This window comes from Carassius auratus, chromosome 18 (assembly GCF_003368295.1).
Source record: "Carassius auratus strain Wakin chromosome 18, ASM336829v1, whole genome shotgun sequence".
Classification (NCBI taxonomy): domain Eukaryota; kingdom Metazoa; phylum Chordata; class Actinopteri; order Cypriniformes; family Cyprinidae; genus Carassius; species Carassius auratus.
The window spans coordinates 11,514,826-11,542,026 of NC_039260.1; the positions used below are offsets into that span (position 1 = coordinate 11,514,826).

Genomic DNA, 27,201 nt, shown 5'->3' on the forward strand with positions numbered 1-27,201 from the left:
AAAGATGGATAAAAAGGCGCACAGGAAACAAAAATCACGAAAAATGATATACGACCCACCAAATGCTGGAGAAATCACAGAGAAGCCAATTTGCACAGGACTAATATTATCACAGAACCTTGGTGTTTGGCTAAATATGGTAATTTTTACTTTACAAATTACAGACATGACCGATTCGCATGGGATTAAGATCACAGACAACCTCCGCAAGTATTACAAATGACTGGAGGTCACCAAGTAATACTAATCCCGTGCGAATAGGGCATATGTTTCATCTCATTGAATACCATGAATACTCATAACTACAGCACACTGTTGAAGTATATAATTTCATGTTGACTTTAAACTGTGTTTTTCCTTTTATATTAGTTATACTCTCTCTATATATTGGACTGACACAGATGGACAAGATCTCTCAGTGACACTCCGCTCTGTTGCCATGTTTTTACCAGGAGCAATGCTTGACAAGACAACCTCATGCCAATGTGTAAAAAAAAATAAAAATAGGTAGTGCAAGAGACAGAGAGAGGACACTTGTGTCATACTCATGTGTTTCCTTTAGCAGAAATACACTGTATACAAACGTCACCAAACATCACCAGGCTCTAGGACCCTGCGGTACACTGATGCTCTAATGAAAAGCGAGGGGGGAAAGTGGGGGGTAGGAGTGGAGCGCAAAAAGACAGTGGAAGAGGGAAAGAGAGATGTGGAGAGAGAAGAGGAGAGGAAGATGCACGGATCCGCTTCACTGCTGTAGTTTAAAAAGTCTCACCAAGGGGACTTAGAAGAGCATTGGTGGTATAAATACCCAGCATAAACAGGATTAAAAGAGCAACTACTGAGAGACAAGCAGAAAGAGAGAATAAAGTGTAAGCATCAGGAGCACTGTGAACTGCAGTGGGTCTTTACACGCTCGCTTTACAACAGCACTCAACTTGGGAGAGAAGAAGCGTCACTTCTCTGAACTCTTTTACTGGAACACCATCCCATCTCTCTCTCTCTCTCTCTCTCTCTCTCTCTCTCTTTCTCAATCTCTCGTCAGAGATGCTCGTACACGCAAATGGAGAATATGTCTTGGTGCTGAAGTATTGCTGAAGTTCAAACTGGGCCACTGGATTCATCTATTTTGGTCCACTCAGTTGCTCCAGTCCCACTGGACACGCACCCACACACGGACAACATCGCAAGAGCTCAGGATCCAAGGAAGAGGTACGTTTTGCTTTTATCTTTTGAGAGAAAAACGGATTTTAATGCATACATCTTTAAATAATAATAATATATAATAATATATTTTAAAAATAAATGTTTTTCATATTTTTTTTAGATAAGTAGTATATGTATTAATTATGAATTACATAACTAATATTTAAAACATTACTATATATATATATATATATATATATTAAAATTGTACATATTGTATAGTTTCAACTTGTAAATATGTCCAGTTTTAAATGAACATACACAGATATTTACTTGCTGTACCAGTATTGTCCAGTGTATTCATGCCATGCAGTTTCTTTATGGGTGGTCTGGGCGTAAATACTATCTTTATCTGCATTCCTCTTCGGACGTATAATATTTCATGTCACATCCTGGATGAGCAGATGTGTGGGACATTTTTCAATTTTGCTGTGCTGTTTTTCGGACCTCTGACCTGTTCTCTTGCTGCTTAAAACGCACAACAAGATTTCAAACAATCCTTTTGATTTCTGTACACAGCTGGTGCTTGTGTCAAACAAATTCAATCACAAAGTGTGACGCCAAAATCTTCTGTGTCTCTTGCATGGTATGTAATGATATTTCTGGCAATCATACCACACACAAGCCTTGCTCATTGTTATTGTGTCACTGACTTCATTGACACGAGGACGTCGTGGCTCCGCAGGAAATGGGCTGGTTTGGACAAGGACACACTTTCTGCTATTGTTTAGAAGAACTGCTGCAGTTCCAATTAGAGAGAGACGTTTCCATAGTTATTCACTGTATCTGCAATCCACCGTTGCCTCTGTAGTGATTCATGTAGTAGATGCTCCCAAGAGATTGCAGCAATAAATGAATTCCCATGTTTAAAATGCACTGAGACAGTTACTCAAAACGTTTTTCACTTTTATTAAAAAGCAAGAAAAAGTGACACCCTCTATTCAATTTCCTCCTCACCCCAAACACAAACTATTGAATTCAGTCTACAAATCATACTCTCAGATTACAATAAAAAGGAAATTATTTCATGACGTACGGTCTTTTGCGTCTTTGTGCATGGCCACTGATTGACGAATCTCACTACTAATCTGAACTGTCCTGTGCGCACACACACACGCACACACACACATACACACACACACACACGCACACACACACTACAGCTCCTGCTGTTTATCAGCACTCTGTGTTGTCACATGCAGTGTGCTGCCATATCCCCCTGCCTGCCGCATACTGGTGAGATAACCTTTTACTTAACTTGAGTAATAAACAATTAGCCGGTGATTATGTGCGACATGTGAGAGGAATTCTCATTCAATTAAATGTGTTCCCAGCAACGCAGAACGTCTCCCAGACAAGCTGCCTTATTGTGTCTGTTGTATTGGCATTATGAAGTGCAAAGAAGCTGTTTTTAGAATATTTGAAGTGTTAAATATTGCATGTAATGGGTGTCAGTGGGATGGGCGCTCTCTTCATGCGCGCGTGTGTGTGTGTGTGTGTGTTGTGGTCTCTGACTCAGATGATGGGGGAGAAGGCCAGTAAGAGGTCAGGCCACTGAGAGCTCTTTCCTTCTTTGCTCTAGGTCTGATTTCTAAGTTACAACTTTGTGGAAAAATATACTAATGTGTATTTGAAATACATTTATTTCATATTAAGTATACTACAGATACTTGATTTACTTATTTACATACATAATTAAAACACACTGCTATTGCACTTTTAGTATTCTAGAAAAGTATACTCGAAGTCTGCAAAATTGGAACAACTGATTTTGTACTTAATGCGCCATAATTGTGAGGAAGCAGTGCTGAAGCCCAACTAAAGATATACTGAAGTATATTTGATTGTGCTGGAACAATTACAAGTGTGCAATCCTCATCAACCTTTTTGGATTTTCAGAAGTTATAGAATGTAAAAGTGTAAACCTGGAAATGCGTTAGGACCGCTGATCTACAGTCAAACCAAAATTTGTTCAGACACCTTCAACATTTCTCACATTATCACTGTTTTTCCCCCAGCTATAGTTAAGAAAATGGTGATATAATGTGACAAGAACTCAAAGTAAATACATTTTGGTCTCAAATTTTTTAATGGTAATCCACTGTATGAAGAATTTTTGAGTATGTCATAGTTTAATTTTGCTATCCTCACTTGCATGAATGAACACACTACGTCCTGCATACACTACAATTTTTTTTTTAAATATATATATATATATATATATATATATGATATAATTTTGTTTTGATATAATTGACTAATTTTTAGTTTGACTGTATAATAGAGAATACCGTATATACAGATCAGTGGTTAGGACCGTTGTGTTAGATTGTTATTGTTTACATCCCTCAAAATGGTATAGGGCCTATATTCAGTTACGTTACTTTTATCATTTTTTTTTTAAAGGCCAACATCACAAAACATTTTGTTGACTGATAAGTTTACGGTGCATGTTCAACACAAAAATACAATATTTATGTAGCGTACTGCATGTGACAAAATAAGCTTAGAATGGAACTCTATCTACTGCTATGCTTCTACTCCCAGTGTTATGAGGGCAGTGTGAATGCTGTAACCTGTTCATATCTAACTAAAATAAATGTGCACATGAGCAGTGGGAACCTAAGCTAGTTCTGAAATGTGTTCCCCTACCACATCCAACTCTAGCATCAGCAAAATAATCCTGGAGGCTTGTTTGGTTCCTTGATGCCATCATAAGCCTTTTAATTTATTAAATGCCCTCTAGCAGTAGAAAGCTGCTTGTGTAGTGCAGTACACACACCTCACTGTGTACTCAACGTGCACATACAGCTGAAAGTGTCATAAGAGGACAATACACCAGCAGATCTGATTGATCAGATTTTGCTCCTTATGCATAGCTCTCCTGTCTTGTAGCCATCTCAGTTAATATATTATATTATATTATATTATATTATATTATATTATATTATATTATATTATATTAAATTTTAGTATTGTAAATGTTTTTTTAAATTTTCATCATTATATTTTTTCTGAAATTCAAAATTTTATATTAATTATATATAATACTAAAGTATATATTTCACTATAAAATAGAAATTTAGTATTTAATAATAATAATAATAATAAATAAAAATATAAAAAAAACATAAGAAATATGGCTATTATTTTGTATTTTTAATTTAGTTAGTGTAATTTATTTTTTTTTTCCCCAAATTGTGCAGTTTTATAAACAAGCACAACAAATGTGGAGCTTTTTTATGGGATAGTTCACCCAAAAATTTAAATTCATGAATTACTCGTCTCCTTCGTGTCATCCACTGAACATAAATAACATGCTGTTCTGTGTCATTTTCTACATTGTTAACACTTTGAACTGAACGAAACACGTGTGGCACAGCTGACACAGAACAGCATATGTCGTTTACGTGTGTGATACTCTCCAAAATGGCATAAGGGTGATGCGGAAAAGACGAATTGTTGAATAAAGATGTTTTTTTTTTCTTTGCATTCAGTAATGTCGTAGCTTTGTAAACTTACGGTTGAACCACTGATGTCACATGGATTATTTTTAACAATGTCCTTACTACGCTTCTGGACCTTGATGGTGGTAAGTACATTGCTGTCTATTGGTGGGTAAGAGAGCTCTCAGAATTCATCAAAAATATCTTAATTTGTGTTCCGAAGATGAACGGAGGCCTTACGGGTTTGGTACGGCATAAGGGTGAGTAATTCATGACAGAATTTTTGGGTGCACTTTAATTATCAGAAATGTTGCAATTTGATTTTTTCCCCCAAATCATGCAGCCTTAAAAGGTTAGTTCACCCAATTATCAAAATTATGTAATTAATAACCCTCATGTCGTTCCAAACCCGTGAGACCTCAGTTTATCTTCGGAACACAGTTTAGGATATTTTAGATTTAGTCTAAGAGCTCTCAGTCCCTCCATTGAAGCTGTGTGTACAGTATACTGTCCATGTCCAGAAAGGTAATAAAACATCATCAAAGTAGTCCATGTGACATCAGAGGGTCAGTTAGAATTTTTTGAAGCATTGAAAATATATTTTGGTCCAAAAATAGCAAAAACTACGACTTTGTTCAGCATGGTCTTCTCTTCTGTGTCTGTTGAGAGAGAGTTCAAAACAAAGCAGTTTGTGATATCCGGTTCGCGAACGAATCATTCGATGTAACCGGTTCTTCTTGAACCAGTTCACCAAATCAAACTGAATCTTTTAAACGGTTTGCATCTCCAATGCGCATTAATCCACAAATGACTTAAGCTGTTAACTTTTTTAATGTGGCTGACACTCCCTCTGAGTTCAAACAAACCAATATCCCGGAGTAATGCATGCACTCAAACAGTAAAACACTGACTGAACTGCTGTGAAGAGAGAACTGAAGATGAACACAGAGCCAGATAACGAACAATAGACTGACTTGTTGCAGAGTCCACGCTACAACTATAACGTTAAAGGGACAGCGAAACGATATTATTAAAATCACTTCCAGAATGATTATTTCCCTCTAATGGATGATAAAAACATCGACACTCAATCAGAATCCATCCTGCTATAACAAGCTTGAGAATTTAAAGCAGTGGATGAGCATGCGCTTAATAAACAGACGATATCGTCTGCTGGTATGGATGGTAATATCTTTATCTTTAAAGTTAATTTTATAGTTATCATTCTTGGTGTGAACGGGACTTTAGTAGAAAAGTAGATATAAAAATAGACATTATATATGACAGACTTATTTTTTCAACTGCTCCACCGAACGTCATTTTTATTAATGTTTGTTCAGTCATGCCAGGTTTGCGAGATGTAATAGGCAGCAAAGGATATCTATGTTGCATTCAACCAACCTTATGAAGACATCAGTCAACAGAATGTTATGCAAAGATTTCATTCGGACATGCCTTGATGCTTTCAACCCCCGGATACTGCCTGCGAAAGCAGCATTTCTCATCGTTTGGACACCACAGAAACTAGAGCAATGTGCGCAAAGATTTCAGACATGCAACCGGAAAAAATGCAACTCAAACAGAAGACATTCAATCCAATTGGCTCTGATTTTCTTTCATGCTTTATTGTCACAAGTATAGATCTGTCAAGTCCTGGTGCCCTTTTCTGCACCCAAGTGGATCAGCAAGAATAATGAGATGTCCCATTATAAACAGATTACGGATAATGAGAAAGAGTCATACACATAGATGCAGAGAGTTCATGGCTCATAGACAAACATATAAAGTCTGAAACACACATCAGTCTATGGAAGGGAAATGCCCCTACAGCGTCTGTATGCTCACTGTCTGTCTCCCTCTCTCAGGCACAGCTGGTGTGGGGCACAGCGGGGCCTGAGGGATGAGAGAAATCACCCAGCTAAGATATGTGCAAATGGCTCCTCTGAAACACTGACTGCTCTCGCCAACTCAAGGGAGAGAATGAGAGACAGAGAGTGTCAGGGGGAGAGAAGAGGAAATGACAGGGAAAAGAATAGAGGACGAGGCAGAGTGGAAGGAAAGCCACTGATAAAAAGTACCATGGTATTACCAGGATTTTGGATATGGTACCATGGTAACCCAGTGGTTTTTGGACATTAAAACGTAAACATTTCATGTTAAAGACAAAGACACTTCTATTCCCCTCACTAGCTGTCCACTGAAATGGTGGAAAGAAAACGCTCAAACGTACCCACTTTATTCCTCTCGTTCCAAGGCTTACCTAACAGTCCCAGCAACTTCTGTTCCCAGTGAACATGTTTTTTTTCTATGGCAGGGGATATTGTGAAAGCTCAAAGATCATAGCTTTTGCCAGAAAATGCAGATATGCTGGGGTTTTTTTTTTGTAAAAGAAAAACTGTTGGTAACTTAAACCCTAGTGTTTATGTTGAACGTACTTGAAAAGAACACTTTTTTTGTGCTTTAAGAAGTTCTGTCTTATGTTTCCTAATTCTGTTCATCTTAAATAAAAAATAAAAAAAAATCAGTGACAGACATACGTATTCAGTTGTTAATTTGAATACAGAAGGTTTTTATTAAACCTTGAAATGTGATCTTGTTTGGAGGAAATTTAAGTTAAAAAAAAAACGTTTTTTTTATGTTTTCGAAATAAATCTATTTGAATTTTACCTTAATTTTGTACATTTTATTCAAAATATCATGATATGGATCGTACCGTGAACCCACTATCGAGATACGTACCATATTGTGATATATATATTTACTGTAAGTGGCAAGTTGTTACATATTTTTAAATGTTTTAAATTCATTATTTAAAATATCTGTTGACCAAAACAAAGGTTTGACATTTTGTAATATTACATTTACTTATTACATACATTGGAATGGAAAAATACAGCATGACCACAACTGACCTCAACATTTGTCCAGCACGTTTACATAGAAAAACGATAGAAAAGCAGGTGGAATGCAAAACGCGTTCTGTTAACAGCCTCTTGCATCTTACATCTGCAGTATATACCATGGTAGAGACATAGTACTGTTTTGTAACCCTGGTTACAGCGAGAACAGTTAGATTGAGAGAGAGAGAGAGAGAGAAGGTAGGAACAATCAGACTTGAAAGATGACTGATAAATGAGCTCATTTCCAAACACACGCACAGAATGCTGGGATGTAAAAGCACCCCTCCCTCAGCCATGCTGAATTCCTTTTTCCATTATAATGTCATTTAGGGAGGAATTATGTATCTTTCTTTCCTGAGTATAATGTGACACTGTTGGGGTCAAGGAATTATTGTGCTGGAATTATCAAGGCTCACTTACAGTATATAAACAGAGACGTACAGCACAGAAATGACGAATGAAGACTCATTAATCTTCAGAACTACATGAATATGTTAGAATCGTAGATGCAATCCGAAATGTTAGATGCAATCCTAAAGACTGTTAGATGCAATCCTAAAGACTTAGAGTTAATTTTTGCTTTAATTAGCAAAACGCAGCTGTTCTCTATCATGCTTTGTTCCAGTCATGGTTGGTATATTGAAGGGTGAGTGTGCTTGATATTGCCTTTCCACTCAGAACGCTATCTCTCTTGTGCTATCAGTGCAATATCTGTCGTCCATCAGCCTGTTCATTGGCACTTACAGTAGCTGCTTCCTCCTGCTGCCGTTTACTGAGTCTGACCTGTTTCCTCTTCTGTTTCCCATTCTCAAAGATTAAGACACAGAAATCAATAAAAGATTAACAAATATGTTTTCCCCTTAGCAGTGAGTTTCCTATCTGAACTTAATTGGGAAAATGCAAATAATGGCAGATTATAGTATTGATTTTTTAAATGTACAGACGATTTATTACAAAGATTTATACATCAAATAAATGCTGTTGTTCTAAATTTATAAAAAAAATCCTGAAAAAAAAAATGATTCCGTTTTCTACAAAAAATATTACGCAACTGTTTCCAACATAATTTCTGAATGACCTTGTGACACTGAAGACTGGAGTAATTTGTCTTATGAAAATGTAGCTTTGCCATCACAGGAATAAATTACATTTTATAATGTATGAAAATACAAAGCTTCATTTAATTGTCCATGTAAAAAAATGAAAACACTGTCTATACATTGCTTTGTTTGGCCTACAAACAGCAATATTGGCTCAACCAATGGAATGAGCTAGGGGTAAAACTTTTTTTGACCAATGGCAGCTGGGGGCGTGTTCAAAAAACTTGTCTAGAAACATTCATTCATTAGTTAACTAATTTGTTTGTTTACTTACTGTATGCTATTTATTGGTGATGCTAGAAATTAAGAAATTACTTAAAATGGTACAATGAAACCTATTTTCCTTTTAAGAACCCAGTGTTAATAATACCAAATGTACATCCACGGTGGACACACATTGTTATATTACATGCTCCCTGTGATGGGTTTTTTTTTTGGGGGGGGGGGGGGGGGGGGGATTTGAAAGCACATTTATAAAGGGACCCTGAGTTTGTCTAAGCTGAAATAATGCTGAACAGGTTAAAGGAATCAAATAAAGGACAGAGGTCAGTAGTAAACAGTGCAAAAACAAGATAAAGTAGCCAGAAAAAGAGAGAAGGGTTCTCTGTAAAAGTGCTGGTGCTGATTTGCTGTGTTGTCCTTGTGGAGCTCAGTCTCCGAGTGTTTTATGTGTGAGGCAGAAATCAGAACGGGAGGCAGGCTTATAATGCAGCTGACAGCAGTCCTTTTATGGTGACTGGATGGGGTTGGGGGTTAGCAATAAAGCTGAGTGCATCTCCTCTGGAAGCAAGCCATTGTGGCTTAAAGGGAAAGTTCACCCTGAAATTTAAATAATGCCATCATTTAGTCATCCTCGTCTGAAATATTTCTTCTTCTGTGGAACACAAAAAGAGATTTTGAATTTTGAATAATGTGCTGGTTCCTATTTTCCATATAATGACAACAAATAGGGACTGGAACTTTCAAGCTTACAAAAGTACCATAAATGCTTAATAAAAGTGGTCCATTTGACTATTGTGCTATATATGAAATATACACTTTCACATTATTCGCATTGTGAACTGATTCACCGAGCAGATCTGATTTAAAAGAAGGATTTGATAATAAATTGGACATCCATGTAAACTACCAGACCAATATTTTAAATAATTCTGAAATTCAACAGAAATAATTTTGCATTCCATTTATGTTTTTTGAAAGAAGTTAGTTAATGTTAAACAGGGCTGCATTTGACAAAACACACAATATAAACGGTAACACATTAAATTTTAAATATATTCAAATAGAACGTTGCTGTATTGTCACAATATTACTGTTTTTCACTGTATTTTTTTTTTCTTTAGAATAATCGGTTACATTCAGATGCACGTCACATTAGAAGAAAACAAACAAAAGACCCAATGCTATTTTTTTTTGTGAACTGTCCCTTTAAGAACTATAAACAATGTGAATGTGTGTGGGTGTAGGTCTGTCCATCTTTTATTTCCTGATATTTGTGGCCCTCTCCATGCTGCCTGTTCTCCTGGTGGTCCAATGTGTTTAGAGGTACACTGCTGTAATGTTGATGTCAGAGAGAGCAGGGATCTGCTCCTGAATTATCACCCTGGCATTCTGTCTGCACGACCAGAGTATAGGAGGAGAAAGACAGGAGAGCACAGCAAAGCAATATGAAGCAGAGTAATGCAGGCTTCAGCACTCACTGCTATCCAGAGCTGCACTCGACTGGAACAGTCCCATACTGTGCTCCATATATCTTCATGATGCTCTGTGCGGTAATGGATAGTGTATAAAATCAGATGCAATTCGATTTTGCTTCTACTTTATTGATCTAAGTGCACCACTATAGTGTCAATTTCTTTCTTTATCATGCCACTCTATGTGCTGCTGAAATCAGATTTCCTTTTATACTTTTATATTTGAGGTAAAGCAGCTGGGTATGACTATAAAACAGTAGGCATAGACTATTTTTGATTGAAAATAGTTTGAAATATTCCTTTGCCAGTTCAAATACAAATACAAAACAGAAAACAGTGTCAAAACCTTTAACCTGAACTGATCTGTTTTGCCTTCCACATAAACTCATAATGACCTAATGAATGGGCAACTGTAAGAAACACTTCATCATCTCTTTGTGTCAGCTTTATTTTCAAAACTGCATTCATGCTTTAAGCATAAGATCTGTCAAACAACTGACAAAAGCACTAACAAAGTCTGCCATTCATTACATTATGAAGGAATATATGTCAAATGTTTACCCTAGTGAAAAAAAAAAACTTATTTGAAATACATTTATTTCATGCTAAGTACAGTATACTACAAATACATTTACATATTTATGTACTGAATAAAAATACACTGCAATTGTACTTTTGGTATGCTAAATCTGGTATACTTAAAGCTGCAGTCATTAACTTGTTTTTGGTTTAAAAAAAAAAAAATACTAAATTGCTAAAATGGATCTACGAGACCTAAGGACACCAAAATGAGCAAATGTTTTTTTTAGTTTTTCTTTTTTTTTTTTTTTTATTACCAATACTACTTCAGTAATATGATTTTATAATATTACAATAAAAGCGTACTGTATGCTATAGAGAAGTGTTCAAATGAATACAGTTTTGTGTAGGAATACCAGATGCAATTCTTCTTGCTGTTTGTGTTACATTTATAATGTGACTTAGGCAGCACATATATTTTTAAATTTTCACTGAAAACAATTTAAAATAAATACTGTTACAAATGTATCGTTCATTGTAGGGATGCACGATATTGGATTTTGGCCGATATCGATATGCCGATATTTTCTAAATAATTTTGGCCGATGCCGATACCGATATCGATATATATACAAATATATACTGATATATTTAAACTTTAATTTTACTGAAGAGAAATCCATGTATGTCTTCTGTACTGATTCTACCATAAATTTATTATTTTACAAATGTAGACAGACATTCACATCTGAAAAACAGGTCAATTATTTCACTTGGAGAATATCGGTTTGGCTCATCGGCAGAAATATTCATATCGGCCGATACCGATAATGGTCATTTTAAGCTTTTATCGGCCGATACCGATGTTGTGCCGATATTATCGTGCATCCCTAGTTCATTGTTAGTTCAAGTTAGTAATACATTCACTAATGTTAATGTGAGGCAAGGGGCACCAGGCAAAATCTTGCATTGGGCAGGAAATTGGCCAGGGTTGGCCCTGACTAAAAATCTTGCTTTATAGATATAGCAACAATTCACTTTCATTATATGGCAAAGGACTCAAGCATTCTGCTAAACTCTGCTAAATGTTCACATGTTTAGGGTGAACTATCACTTTACTGCATATTTATATTATACTCACTCGCACACTCTGCAGAGGGCAAATGATTGCCTTGAGGAAATCGTTAAAATCTAAATTTATATTAAAACGTTTTTTTTTCTAATGTAGTATTCTTGCATATTATTAATATTAAGTATGCTGAATCCTTTTTTCAAAGTTTTCATTAACACTTAGTAGAATCAGTTTAAAGGATGCTGCGTGCATCCTAAACCAAATCCATTTACATAATAAATTAGAAAATAATCAGCTGTGCCTCGGGTAATCTCTAGCAGCTACATAATGCGATTGACAGAGATGATTTCAGGAGTGCTAGACTGGTGCGGACAGGCATGTAGAGGACTGATCGAAAACAGCACAAGGTTAGCAATGAGAGACAGACGCTCACCTGCACCAGATGCCTGTCGTTCTGAGACTGTCATCCTGGTTTTTCAGGGGCTGACTGACTGACAGAGGGGACCCTGGGAAATGTGACAGACCAAGTTGTTCTCTTTAGCACCCACTGACTGAAACTCTTCAGCCAATAATGACTGATCAAATAAAGGCATACATCAAGTTTAATGTCATAGAATTGGAAACTCTAGACTGTTAAACTGCAATTTTTTCCACCCTTTAAGGTAACTGCAGTAAGGGGATTCTACTCATAAGGTCATTCTAAGCTCAAGTGAATAACTAAAGTTCTTCAAAAAGGCCCCTTCCCACAGGACATGTAAAGGTGATTTTAAGGAAGTAATTGTTCCTTTTATGATCATCTGATTCATTTTGAACCTTTAACTAATTTATTTGGCTTTTCTTAACCCATTTTTTTTTCCATACACCAAATGATTATTAAAAATCCTTCTTACATATTTACAATCTTGACCCTATAAAAGCCCACTGAACATAAATAAAATGTGCAAAAGGATTTTGAAAAAATACCCTTAGAGCTACTGCATTACTTCATTAGCTTTTCGTCTGACCTGCAGAGATATCATTCAGATTTGGTGGGGTGTCAGCCAGCGAGTCATCTGATTCTGACCATGTTCTTTTAGTACTCAAGAGTCTGAAGCCAGGAGAGCATATTAAGTGTTGTTCACTGTATTTGTATTTTTACCGAGATGAGTGTGCACGTTTTACACACCCTCTCCGACCACGTTGAGTGGCTGACACTGACAACGGCAAAAGCGAAGCATGCGTTTTTCACTTGTAAAACTCAAGGGTGTATGGGTATTGTAGTCTCTGCTCTCGGTGGGACGTGCATTGTGAAGGGCGCTCTGAAAAGCGACGGCGCAGGCAAAGTATTAAAACCTTTATATATATATATATATATATATATATATATATATATATATATATATATATATATATATATATACACGTTCACCTAAAGGATTATTAGGAACATCAATTTCTCATTAATGCAATTATCTAATCAAGCAATCACATGGCAGTTGCTTCAATGCATTTAGGGGTATGGTCCTGGTCAAGACAATCTCCTGAACTCCAAACTGAATGTCAGAATGGGAAAGAAAGGTGATTTAAGCAATTTTGAGGGTGGCATGGTTGTTGGTGCCACACGGGCCGGTCTGAGTATTTCACAATCTGCTCAGTTACTGGGATTTACACACACAACCATTTCTAGGGTTTACAAAGAATGGTGTGAAAAGGGAAAAACATCCGGTTTGCGGCAGTCCTGTGGGCGAAAATGCCTTGTTGATGCTAGAGGTCAGAGGAGAATGGGCCTACTTTTAGAAGAGCAACTTTGACTGAAAAACCACTCGTTACAACCGAGGTATGCAGCAAAGCATTTGTGAAGCCACAACACACACAACCTTGAGGCGCATGGGGCTACCACTGCAGAAGACCCCACCAGGTACCACTCATCTCCACTACAAATTGGACAAAGAGGCTACATTTTGCATGAGCTCACCAAAATTGGACAGTTGAAGACTGGAAAAATGTTGCCTGGTCTGATGAGTCTCAATTTTTGTTGAGACATTAAGATGGTAGAGTCAGAATTTGGCGTAAACAGAATGAGAACATGGATCCACCATGCCTTGTTACCACTGTGCAGGCTGGTCGTGTAATGGTGTGGGGGATGTTTTCTTGGCACACTTGAGGCCCCTTAGTGCCAATTGGTCATCGTTTAAATGCCACGGCCCACCTGAGCATTGTTTCTGACCATGTCCATCCCTTTATGACCACCATGTACCCATCCTCTGATGGCTACTTCCAGCAGGATAATGCACCATGTCACAAAGCTCGAATCATTTCAAACTGGTTTCTTGAACATGACACTGAGTTCACTGTACTAAAATGGCCCACACAGTCACCAGATCTCAACCCAATAGAGCATCTTTGGGATGTGGTGGAACGAGTGCTTCGTGCCCTGGATGTGCATCCCAAAAACTCCATCAACTGCGAGATGCTATCCTGTCAATATGGGCCAACATTTCTAAAGAATGCTTTCAGCACCTTGTTGAATCAATGCCACATAGAATTAAAGCAGTTCTGAAGGCAAAAGGGGGTCAAACACAGTATTAGTATGGTGTTCCTAATAATCCTTTGGGTGAGTGTGTATATATATATATATATATTATAGGTTTTTTGCTTCATAAGCTCCATATTTTCGTATGTCATAATATAGGAGATGTCAAGTGATTTTTACAGCTATAAAATTTAATTACACTGTTTCAGTGTTAAGTTAACATTCTGAAAGGAAAAAAAGGTGCTAATATGTGGCAGGCATGGCAGCCGGCAGCCGCCCCCCTCCCACCACAATAATTAGAAGTGGCCAAACTGCCCCTTCCCCCACCCCCCACCCCCCCAAAAAATATTAGAATTTCTCCCTCTGCTTTGCTGCTTCATTATACAATGGTCTGTTTGTTGTTATCTGCCTCAGCACTCTAACAGCGCTTGTTAATGTCAAAATGACTGAGATGGCCAATCAAATCAAAGTAAGCAGGGTTTACTGTTGGGCATAACCTGTTGAAAAAAACTGCCTATGCTGGTTAGGTATGTTTTGAAGCATGGCAGCTGGTTTGAGCTGGTACTTACATTTACATTTAGCAGCTGGTCCTTAGTTGGCCATGAGCTGGTTTAAGCTGGTTTGAGCTGTGCCTGAGCAGGAGCTTGTTGCTTAGGACCAGCACATGATAAGCTTAAACCAGCTCAAACCAGCTGCAATGCTTCAAAACATACCTTACCAGCATATGCTGTTTTTTTCAACAGGGTGAAATCCGTTCCGAAGCTTCAGTTTTAATGCTGAGAATCTGAAAGATGGAAATTAAATGTAGTATTTTATGACCTCTTTTTTTTTACCTTTTGAGTTGAAAACATGCCATCATTTTCTTGATTCGTGCAATTCCTAACTGAATATGACAAGACCAGAAACATTTTGTGCTTTCAACATTTAAGGCATACAAATAAGTGTAAATGTATGCATACAAATAGTTTAGAATGATTACTTACCTATTTGAATTAGACCTAACATTTCCTTCACCATTCTGTTCCTTTAAAAATGCCTCACAAAAAGCCCAGAATTGTCACACTGTAAATCTGTTCGGCATGCTGCAATAGTTACAATAAATCCCAGATGTATGACAAGATACACATTACAATATACAGTGCATTAGAGAGTAACTGGTTTATTATACCAGAGGCTATTGTGGAGAAGAAAAGCGGTCACCAGTTAATGAATAATCAAGATGGTTCACATCCTGATGACAAATGACTCTGACTGACAGAATAAACAAGCTGAAGGGCATATCACAGAGGGAGGACGTCACCACATCATAAGCTCCATTTCACACTGACTAACTTATATAACTAGGCATTCGTCCAGGTGTTTACATTGGAAATATTTTATGAATACACCGCCTAGAGCTGCAGACCTCTGCTGGACCTCAATTTCTCTCCGGCGATAGATTCAAGCGCTGCTACCAAGGCTGTTTGGGTGTTTTTAGGTGAGGGCCACAGGGATTTGAATGCAGAGCCAGTAAGTGGACTAGTTGATGTGAAATACATCTAGAGGGTGTGCTCTTGAACCATTTTTAAAGAACTTGGGCCGCTTGACCATATTTCCAAACCAATGAGCCTTCTGCCCTCTCACTGATGCTCTTTGCCTTTGAGACAGACATGCTCCTAGAATAGACCGCTTAGAAGTGTTCAGAGGCAGATTTTGAGTTCACTAGTGTCCGTTCCTTGGCACATACCATCCTTCCACTCAAGCATTATAGCAGACCGGCCTTATAAAATAGAGACACTTGGGGATCACTTACCAAGAGCCGCTCTTGTGTTCACTGAAGCTAAACGCTCTTTCTGACTTTGTTCTCTTCTTTTGGCAGCACTGTCCAAGTACCACCAAGAGAGGTGAGAGGTGCCGGAGACGACTCTGAGAGACTTCATAAGGCTGGGAGAGTGTGGGGCATTAAAAATACAGGTCCCCACTAGAGCTTTCTGATCTCAGCTAGTGCTATAAATCAATAGCTGTTATAGAAAATAGACATTTCTCCTTGGCAACGGAATGGCTTTCTTGAGCACTTGCTGACCGGAAGCCCCACTTCAGAGGATACTATTTTTATGGACGTCTGAAGTCTATTTCCCTGAAAAATGACTGGATGACTAAAACGATATATTTATATATACATATGCATAGCTGATAAAGCTGATAAGTCCTTAAACCACCTGTCAATGTTCTTTTTTTGCGCTTACGCTGACACTTCCTTCAAAGCTTTTGTCACTTCAGAGAATATTCCTATCAGCTTTGGACTGTCTAAATCGCAGCTATTTTTATCCCACTACATATTTAGATAAAAGTCTCCCACTACAGAATTCTGTTCAAAACATTTCGTCTGAATGAGTGAGAGCAGAAGGGAGGTGCACGCTTAACATCTTCACTATTTTATCACAACCTGTCTACATTCTGTTGCTAATCATGGTTTTCCATCATCAGAAGTGACTTCTTCCATCTTTTTTGGTGCAAAATGAAGCACATTAGCATATTTATGGGCTGAGATATATCCAAATGTGGACAACGTGCTACATGGATCTTGCATTCAGTCATCAAGCAAAGGAACGAATAGCTTCTGACATGTGAAGAAAATTGAACATTCGAGAATTCTGTGCATTTAAACACATGGACTAAAATCACGGTGTCAGCTTGGGAGGAGATGGAGTAACACACGAGTTAGTTTCCTTGTTAAGGTTAATGCTTGTATCTGTGTGAAATCAACCAAAAATTGCTTTCAATTGTTGTTACTGCAATCCTATAAATGAGATATTCATAAAAGTAAAATTGTTGGCCATATTAACCGCAAAGCATTAGTTGATGTCAGATCCAGATCTCGGAAAATGGAGAATCTGGATGAGCTAGAACATCCATTGCTGGGTGACAGCAGCCCCAAAAACTCAAGTGGAACTGGCACCAGTGGCAGTGGACTGTTCAAAAGCATGTTGATGAGAAATGAGGAGGACAAAAGACTGCCCCCTCTGGACTGGAGGAATTATTGCAGGTCTACAGACATTCAGCAGCAGCAGCTCCTGGATCCATGTTCATTGTCTAGCACTCTAGAGACTCTTTATCCCCCCACTACCATTTGGGCTGCTGCTGACAGCCTGGGCATCCACAGTAAGGAGTATCTGGAAACCACTTTTGTGGACATCGGCCCTGGTTCACCATTGGAAAGGAAGTTACTGGCAGAGACAAGAGATGTCCATAGTGTATCCTACAGCATAGAAGATAGGGATGACCTTTTGCCAGACTTTGAGGTAAGATTTTTCCTCCAGAATTCAATACACAGTGTTTCTTCAAGTACAGACAATTTTGACTCTGTGTTTAACACATACAAAAATAAATGTATCCACCTTAAGTAAAGTAAGGAAGAAAGCCTATGGGTGAGACTTCTGGTCCATTAGCCACTATTGGTAAATAATGAGGAGAATAACAACGTGCAGTAAATGGTAAACTGTTTGCACTACAAACCAATGTGTTCATAATTAAGATAATACATTAAAATAATATGATAAGACACACCAAGTTCAAATATCAAGCAGCAATGCTAACTGTTTTGTTCAGCTAAAAAAAGCTGGATGGAGTGGACACAGATGAGACCGGAAGCCAGACCCATAGAAAAAGTTGATTACATATAAGGAAATACCATGGCTTAAAAAATAAAAATAAAATAAAATCTATATATCTAGATAGATACACACACACAAACAAACACACACACACTATATTTAAAAGCTTGATTTTAGCAAGGACACATTCAATTCATCAACAATTAAATGAAAGACTTATATTGATACAAAAATATTTTCTATTTCAAATTATTTTTTTTTTTTCACTTTTCATTTATCAAATAATGATGTTTCCACACAAGATATACAAGTATAACATATAAATAAAAATAATGTGTTCAATTAATATTACATTATTAACATTATTAATAGTCCTGAAGGATCACGTGTCAATGAAGAGTGGAGTAATGGCTGTTGAAAATTCAGCTTTAACTTTAGATAAATAAATGACTTATAAATATTAAATTATTCATATTTAAATTCTAATATTTCACAGTAGTACTGTTTTTACTCTATTGTAATGAAATAAATGCTGCATTAGTGTACATGAGACTTTGAAAACCCCCACACTAGTGTATCTACAGTACAAATACACTTTCAGCCTGTTGTTTTTATCTTGATTTGGCCTTGCCAAAATTCCAGCAGTGGTGGCAATGGCTGCTTGATTGATCGTCTTGTTTCCCTTCATTCCTTTGTCGTTGCATTTGAACTCTGTAAAGAAAGAGGGAACCGAGTTTGTGCCAAGTCACTCTCTGTTTACTGGCATCGCAGTTGTTCATTCACAGTCCAAATCCTCATAGCTTCCTGCATTGGAAAAATAGAAACTCACCTAGCTGTTAAGCCCTGCATCTCCTCTAATGCTCTGGATACTGCAGCACAAATTCAAATGCAGTACAGTCAGTGAAAGGTGAATGAGCTTTTAAATTGAAAAATCAAAAGGCATGAATAGCAGGGGGGATGTTGAGCGCAGACACTGGCCTTCAAACCCAGCATGATTATTGAAAGCTCTGTGTCCACTGGCGTGTGAATAATAATGCCACGATGCTGATGAGCTCCATGCCAACTTCTATTTCATACACCAGCAAACAAGATCTAGACCAAAAAAAGCAAAGATTCAGACAACAGATTCGACTTACCCTCTAATAATTTTGAGTGATGGCTTAAAAAAGCAATTTCTTTACACATCAAAGTATCTGACCATTTATGTCCATCAAAAAATCGGACACGATTTACTTTGCGCCACCACATGCAGCTCAAACGAAACATAGCCTACTCCAACACTTAGCATTCTGCGTCAGAGCACAAAAGCATTCCTCTGAAAAGCAGCATGTCACATAGCACAAACACTCAGTCCCTTTAAAAGAGCACTTGAGGTTCTCTCTGTCAGCACTGATTACACATGCTGTCATGCCATCAGCGCTTTTCATCAGGAGGTCAAGTGTAAAACTGCTGCCATTGAAATATTTAAAAACCTGTTCTGAGCAGAGGCAGTGCTAACAAAGAGGAGAGACGACTGTGAGGTCGGCGAGACCGGAGCGAGCGACTGCAGTGTTTTATGAGGACCTGCTCTACTATGACACAGCATTAATAAAATATTATTCTATTTAAATACCAGAACGCGCTTAAAAGTGATGTGGGACATGGTAACACGATTGCAAGGCTACTCTTTTAAATATTTATGGCCTTTATATCATTTTCAGATGGCTGTGAGGTTTACGGATAATTTAAAATCCCCCCGTGAGATCTCAGACATTCATTTGTGACCATAAAGTCGATTTGACAGGAGCCTAAGCACCGGTAAAGACAGCTTCTGTGGCTTGTCAGGTTCCAAAAAGTGCTGGGTAGCACTGATTACATAATCGGATTCTAGAAATTAAGTACTTGTAATTACATTCTATTTTAAAATACTCATAATCAGATTGGTTTCTTTTTAACAATTGAAAATGGTGGTAAATTGGTCATAATTGATTGATTCGCCATAAACTATTTTTCTATATTTAAAATGTTGTTATAAACAAATCAGAAATTTGTGTATGACATAGGCACCTGTGACCTTCATTAATTATTAATTCTAGAAGACCTGACAAAATGTCAAACCTAGTTCTTGGTGTTTTCATGTTTATGAATGCTTGTTCATTTAACGCAGTGTTTAATTTATCCTCTTTGTATTTTTCCAAACAGTGCAATATTTTTTCTATTCATATCTATGTAATACAAATGACAGATTATTAGTCAGAATAGATTAAATTACTGACTACTGTTTCCGTTGTTTAATTAATGACCATTACAATTTGTAAGTAATCTAGTTAAAATGATTACTAGTTAATTGTTAAATAAGTTAACTACAGGTCACTAAGAGCTAACAAAATTCAGTCTAAGGGTTCACTATTCAGGCACAAAACCTTTAAACTGGGGTTAAAATGAATCGGTGAATCATTTATTTAACCAGTGATTTGATTATTTACTGAAAGGCATCAGACTTAATGCTACATATGGAAGTGAGGCCAGGGCATGTTTAACGATTCCCTCTGCTCATATCCGGCTGTATGGCTGCAATGCAATAAATTGTGACGAAAAATACAGCAATACAGCATTTTGTCAAGCCACACTGCTCCGTGTTGAAAAAAGTAGCACGTAGTTAAGGTACTGTAGTTGTTTCTTGCTTTTTACTGCTGAAAAATCAGAGTAGTGGAAAGCTTAGACACCTGTCAGTGACCTAAACAACAATGCTATGGCTAACTGTTCCCTTTCCCATATGCATCTTACACCATGAATCCTTTTTGTGTAGAGAAGTCCATGAAGTACAAAGCACATGACACACATCTTGAGGATGTGAACACTATGGTTGTAGAAAGATAGAAATGAGCAGAGTTGTCAGACACAGTCCTAGAGAAAGAGACAGATTGAAAACAGCTCTTTTTTTTTAAACATGAGTCAGAATTTGCCTGTAGGCAGCACAACTAGCGCACATTTGGCATAACCTCATTCAGTCACATTATCTTACAGGAACCAGAAAAATCTGCAACAGATACATTTATACAGAACGGCAAAAGTAAATGCAAGTCATTGCCTTTGTTGGATAAAACCTACATTTGAAGTTCACATGTTACAAAAGCTATTTATATAACGTACAATTTTAGATGAGTCATACCTCTGAAACTCTCTTTCACATGATCCTGTGAGGAACAGAATACAACATGCAATAAATAATAAATTAATAAAGGTTGTATCCCATAACAAACATAATTTCTGACCAGTAAATCATTTCCATTGACATTATGTAACATTATGTATCCTCCCTGGTGCTGATGACTGTGAAATGTACTGCAGGACTCCTCCAGTGATGACTTCAGTGATACAGACAGTGAAAGCAACTTTCCCATCATGATCCCTCAAGATTACCTGGGCCTGGCTTTCTTCTCCATGCTCTGTTGTTTCTGGCCTCTGGGTATTGCTGCGTTCTATCTTTCCCAAAAGGTAAGGGGGAAAAAATATTTTTGATTCTCTTGGGCTCTCTCTATATTTTTTTTTTGTAAGTTTCTTATTACCAAATCTCTGGTATGTCTAGCATTTATGTAGCTATCGGCTTACACACTTTCATAAGGCTTCCATGAGACTTTTCAGAACAAATTAACAGTATAAAAAGAATGTATTTCATATGTTTTGCAAACACATTCTGCTAATTCACTGAAAAGAGAAATCTGACTGAAAAGAATTATTCATTCACAAATTGTTGGCATTGCTCGTTCTTTCGTCAGAAATACAGGACACATACATAATGGCAGCTGAAATATTTGTATGGAAAATGCACAGTGCGTACAGCTGTAGATCCCCTGCCAATCGCAGTCATATTATTCTAGTTTTTTAAATAATGTTTATATTCCCATGAGGAGTCATATGCGAAACTCAAATACTTATGCTAATCTCTCAATAGACTCCTCCAATCTGACTGACTATTATCTATTGCTATTATCATTATCCTACTCATAACCTTGCGTCGTTTGTGAGCATAAAGAATTCTGATGTCATTCATGCCCTTCAATGAAATATTATGAAAATGGCAGATAATACATTGCAGATTGGAGTGCCAACTAATGGAGAAGACAAGAAAATGGACTCAACCCATAAATCATATATTTAGAAGTCCATTATATAGAAGACTGTAGCAGTGCTCTGTACTGCCCAATTATAACATCACATCTAGTCTGTTTAAATACATTTTGACAAAAAATATCAACCAAATGTAGATTGTTGGTAAAGCATTAAAAAAGTAACATAACCCACAAGGATATGCGCGCATATATGAAACCTATATGCAGTGTATATGCACATATATGTTGCATATATGCACTTATATGATAATATATATGCTGCATATATGCGTATATATACTGCATATATTCCATATATATACTGCATATATATGCCACATATAGGCAAAATTGAGGTGCATACATGTGAATATAAATATGCATATATGTGCATAAAAATATAGGTCTCCTGTATTGCTTCTTCATATCCACATGTAAGCCCTATACATACAAGATATAAAAAAATGAACTCAGTCGCACAAATTTAACAGGCTCTTCAAATAAACTTCATTCTTTGTTAATGTTTTTCAAAGAATTGTTTTCGCTAATCGTGGATTCTGAATTCATTGCCACAGATTTCGCTTACGTTTCGCAGTTTTTCGTTTGGTGTTTTGACACAAACCTCTCGTGGGGGCGGGCTTAACAGTGATTTACTCTGATTGGATAGTGAGCTTTTGATGGACAGGTGCTCTCTGACTGGGAAGTACAGACGCCATAAGTATATGTATGCACATATATATGTGTACATATATGTGTAAATATATGCGTGCATATATGTACATATATGTGTAAATATATTAAATTAAATTAAATTACTGCATTTAGCAGACGCTTTTTTACAAAGCGACTTACAGTGCATTCAGGCTATCAATTTTTACATATCATGTGTTCCTGGGGAATCAAACCCCCAACCTTGCGCTTGATAGTGCAGTGCTCTACCAATTGAGCTACAGGAACACATATATATATATATATATATATATATATATATATATTGATGTTCATATATATATTGAAACATGTTTATATAGGTTTTTTCAATGTGGGAATGCACTACTTTCCACTCACATGGCATTGTATTGTTGTATTATTAAGATTTGTCTTTGTCTCATCCTCAGATGAACCCTTTGTTGACGTATATCAAATACAAAACTCAAAACAAAAGCTTCTTTAAAATCTGGAAAGCTGTAATCTGATTGGCCACCTTTACACAAGGTGTTTTTTCATGTGTTCTGGGATTATTTAACAACCTAAAGAAACGTTTAATATTCTATTCAAGACTGTTTTTAGTGGAGGAGGCACTGCAGACGTTCAGCCCACATAGCTGACAAGACTCTGATCAATGGATTTCATTCAGACTTTAATTAGTGTCATAATGAGAGGCCTCTGGTGATTGATTTCCAATAGAGCACGAGGTGTTGTCTAAAATGAGGGGATCCAAGTTGAATGGAGAAGAGAAACGAATAAAAGAGATAGCACAAGGACGGAAAATACGCAGGCCTTCGACTTATCCTACGCGAAAGCTAATCACTGCAGTCATACAGTAAACAACCGTGAGAGAGCTGATGGACATACATCATTCACTATGATTAATGCAACTGTTTACCTTCTCTTCTCTCCACTCCAGACGAACAAAGCATCAGCACAAGGAGATTTCCAGGGTGCCAGTGCGGCTTCTCGGCAGGCTCTGTGGCTCTCTGTTCTTTCAATCGTGTTCGGCGTCATCACTTACATCTGCGCCATCGCTGCCCTGATCTCCTATCTGTCCGGGAAACCACCTTAAAGACTGCTGTATCAGTATCTTCTCTCAATTCTTCCAGAAATGCAACTCCCTGGTTCCCAATTACACAATCCACTGCTCCTTGCATATACGCACATTCATCTACACCTGTAAAAAGTACATTGATTTGGCAGAGACGCAACCTTTGTAACATTTTCGGCAAGTTCACAGCTGTCATATTAGATAAAAAAAATGCAAAACACTACATTTGGAAAGTAAAAAATATGACTCCAACTTCAGAAAGAGAGACCTGTGCTCTGTCTTAGCGCTTATATCTAAGTTGGCAGGGGAGGGAGTGATTGAGGCACAAGGGTTTGTTAGAAGGGAACTAGACAAAGACTGCGAGATCAGGAGATCACAACGGAGTTGGCTGTAAAACAGCAGGTCGTGCCATCCGAGACACATGACTCAAGCCAACTGGGTCATTTCCTATTTGAGCTCTAAAGCTAGTCATTGATTCACTCTCCAAATTGAAAACACCACAGTAAATGACTTTAGAACTCAGTTGGAAATCTTCAAATAGAAAACATGTACAAGTTCAGGCAGATTCTGCAAATATGAGGATGCATAAGTATGCAGAGGCAAAAGTTCAATGCGATGAGGGAAACACACATATACTGAGCAGCTTTCACTGAGTCATGCCTTTATGAGACGCTTCTCTTGCAGGACCTTTATAGCTTGATAAATGCAGACCCTCCATTTTCCACCTACTGTACCAACATTACTGTAGGGAAACACTTCATATGATTTAACTGAATCATGCCTGCAAACTCTGGACTGGTAGAAAAGGTGGTGAATCAGACCACCAAACATCATTATTTATTTATTTTACATTGTCTTAACTACTATTTTCTGTTATTTACAGCACAAATATACATATTAAATTATAAACCTTATTTTAGCCTTTAAACCATTTTTTAAGAAAAAGGATTAATCAAAATGATTAAGTTGTGTAATTTAAAGGTGCTGTATGTAAGTTTTTGACTCTACTAATGCATAAAAATACCATAATGTTTGCAGATATTTAAGAAACATGCTAAGTTAACATACATGTTTATCTGAAAAACAATGGTACAGTCAATTATTCTCCTTTGAAAATGTGCATTCCTGGAAGGAATGTTGGTCTTTGTTTTGGTTTGTGAAATCCGCCACTTTACTCAATTGTATTTCGGCATTGGAAAATACAGCATATTTTATTGAATTAATTGTCAAGTGTGCTCATTCATGTTTGTGCCTTCAATCTGGCAACCTGTGTGCAAGTCAAGTCTGAGGGGTAGGGGCAAGGTGAAAAAAAAAAAACCTCCAATATTTAGCATTTGGACTGCAATAGTTCAACCACTCGGTGTCAATCCTACATACAGCACCTTTAACTATAACTGTTCACAATAAAAACAACCAACAGGCTGAAGTCAATTTCTAATTCAACTCTCTGAAAGTATAGGTGACGCTTATGGAAAGCAGAAATTCAGAGGTTGCCCCTGTATTCAATGCAGATTTTAAACACCATTGTATTAACATTATACATAGGACGAAAAGAAAATGGTATTAAACCTCCGAAAACATTCAGTTCTCTTTAAATGTACATTCAGTTTTGCCCAGAAGCATTGCGTTTGAAGGTATGTAAACATCTTTAAATGACAAGACTGTAATTTATATTCATTCTGAAGTACTGAACATATAGTATGAACGATTTGTAAATGTGAAATAAAGGGTATTTGCCTGCCTGGGCAGTTATTAACTTACAGAATCCACCAGGATAAAAGCTAAAACTGTAGTCAAGTGACATTTCTACCACTGGGAACTCTATTTTGTTGTAGCACTCTATACTTAAATCCCTTTTGTAGGCCTACTCTTCACCTTGATAACCTCAGAGGCGAGTGAAACTAGTTGCAAAAAAAAAAAGCTTTTACTGAAGTGCTTTAGTTGGAAGTGTCTCGGATATGAAACACAATACATTGCATAATCTTGTCTTCAAATCCATCTGCATTTATGTACAATTATCGGCGCTTCCTTTTTTTTTAGCAGTATATTTGTTCACAAACTTTGCAAATGTTCTGTTCATTAATTTGACTGGTGAACTGTTAAAAGTCCATACAACATATATATCTGGAATCATTCAAATGTTTGTGGTCAGTTTTTTTTAAAGAAATTCATATTTTTTTTCTTCAACAAAGAGATGTTAAATTGATCAAAAGTGACAGTAAAGACATTTCAAGTAAATGTTGTTCTTTCTATTCATAGAAAATGTAGTTGTTTTCACAAAACTATTTGTAACATTTTAAAATGTAATTAGTAATATCTCTAATATGTTATCATCGCCTAACACTGAAGACTGGATTAAAGACCATTAAGGCCTAAATAAATGATATTTTAATATATCCAAAAAGATAACATTTATTTTTAACTGTGATAATATTTCACAATATTAAAACATCTTACCGACCCCAAACATTTGAATGCTACACTGTCCCATTACAGATAAAGTCTATATTCAGATAAGTCAAGTGCACAATACTTCAATCAGAAAACCAGGTGTGATTTAAAGGTTGAAATGTGCCCTGTTCCAAAAGATTAAACCACAAAACAGCGGTCAGCATAAACTGCCTTGGCAGGTGCCCTTCGCGCTCCCCGCAGTTAGAAATTGGGTCACATCATGGTAGGAAATGATGTATTACTTCTGCAGCAAGCTGCCCCATAGAGCAGAGAGAGGAGTGATAGCACAGCCCCCTCCAGTGAGCTATCATTGCCTGTGTGGGATCACAGAAGAGCACCACAAACAGTCCTCCAGTGCACAGGTTATAGTGATGCGGTCGCGTCTCAACACAGGAAAACAGACCAGAGAAATCCTCGCCTGTCATTATTTTATTCCTCCTCTACATTAATCTTGTGCAAATGTGTACATTTCGCAGGTAACTGTTATGAACAAATAAATGCACTTGACTGAACATTTAATTTGGTTTTGCCTTTATAATACTTGCACTTGCATTGATGTTGTGGAAAAAGCCTGTGTTTTAATGAAACTCAGAGGATCTAAATGGAAGATCAAGCACAACTGCGGTGAACAGCTATTAATTATAATGGATATATACTATGGAATTTCCTCACTGACCCAGCTCACACAGTCTAATGGAATCTCAATCACTTTTACGGGATAGACATGAACAACTATCAAGCACTTAATTAACCCTTACACTGAGTTCCTCTGGAGTCTGGAGGTAAGGTACTTGCATTGCATGTGTTAAGGTGTTCCCTTTGTTGTCTTGAAAAAGGGGTTTCCCCGAGGATGCTGAT

The 27,201-nt window shown here is 37.1% G+C and overlaps 1 protein-coding gene across 1 annotated transcript; it reads left to right on the top strand.

Annotated features, from left to right (window-relative positions):
- The first annotated feature begins 658 nt into the window (after positions 1–658).
- LOC113118454 (synapse differentiation-inducing gene protein 1-like) lies at positions 659–26,855 on the top strand. The gene is made up of 4 exons (XM_026287645.1): positions 659–1,209; positions 16,305–17,727; positions 21,370–21,516; positions 23,758–26,855. Exons 2-4 carry the CDS (start codon positions 17,311–17,313, stop codon positions 23,911–23,913), a joined length of 720 nt encoding a protein of 239 aa, XP_026143430.1. The 5' UTR covers positions 659–1,209; positions 16,305–17,310; the 3' UTR covers positions 23,914–26,855.
- The last annotated feature ends 346 nt before the right edge of the window (positions 26,856–27,201 follow it).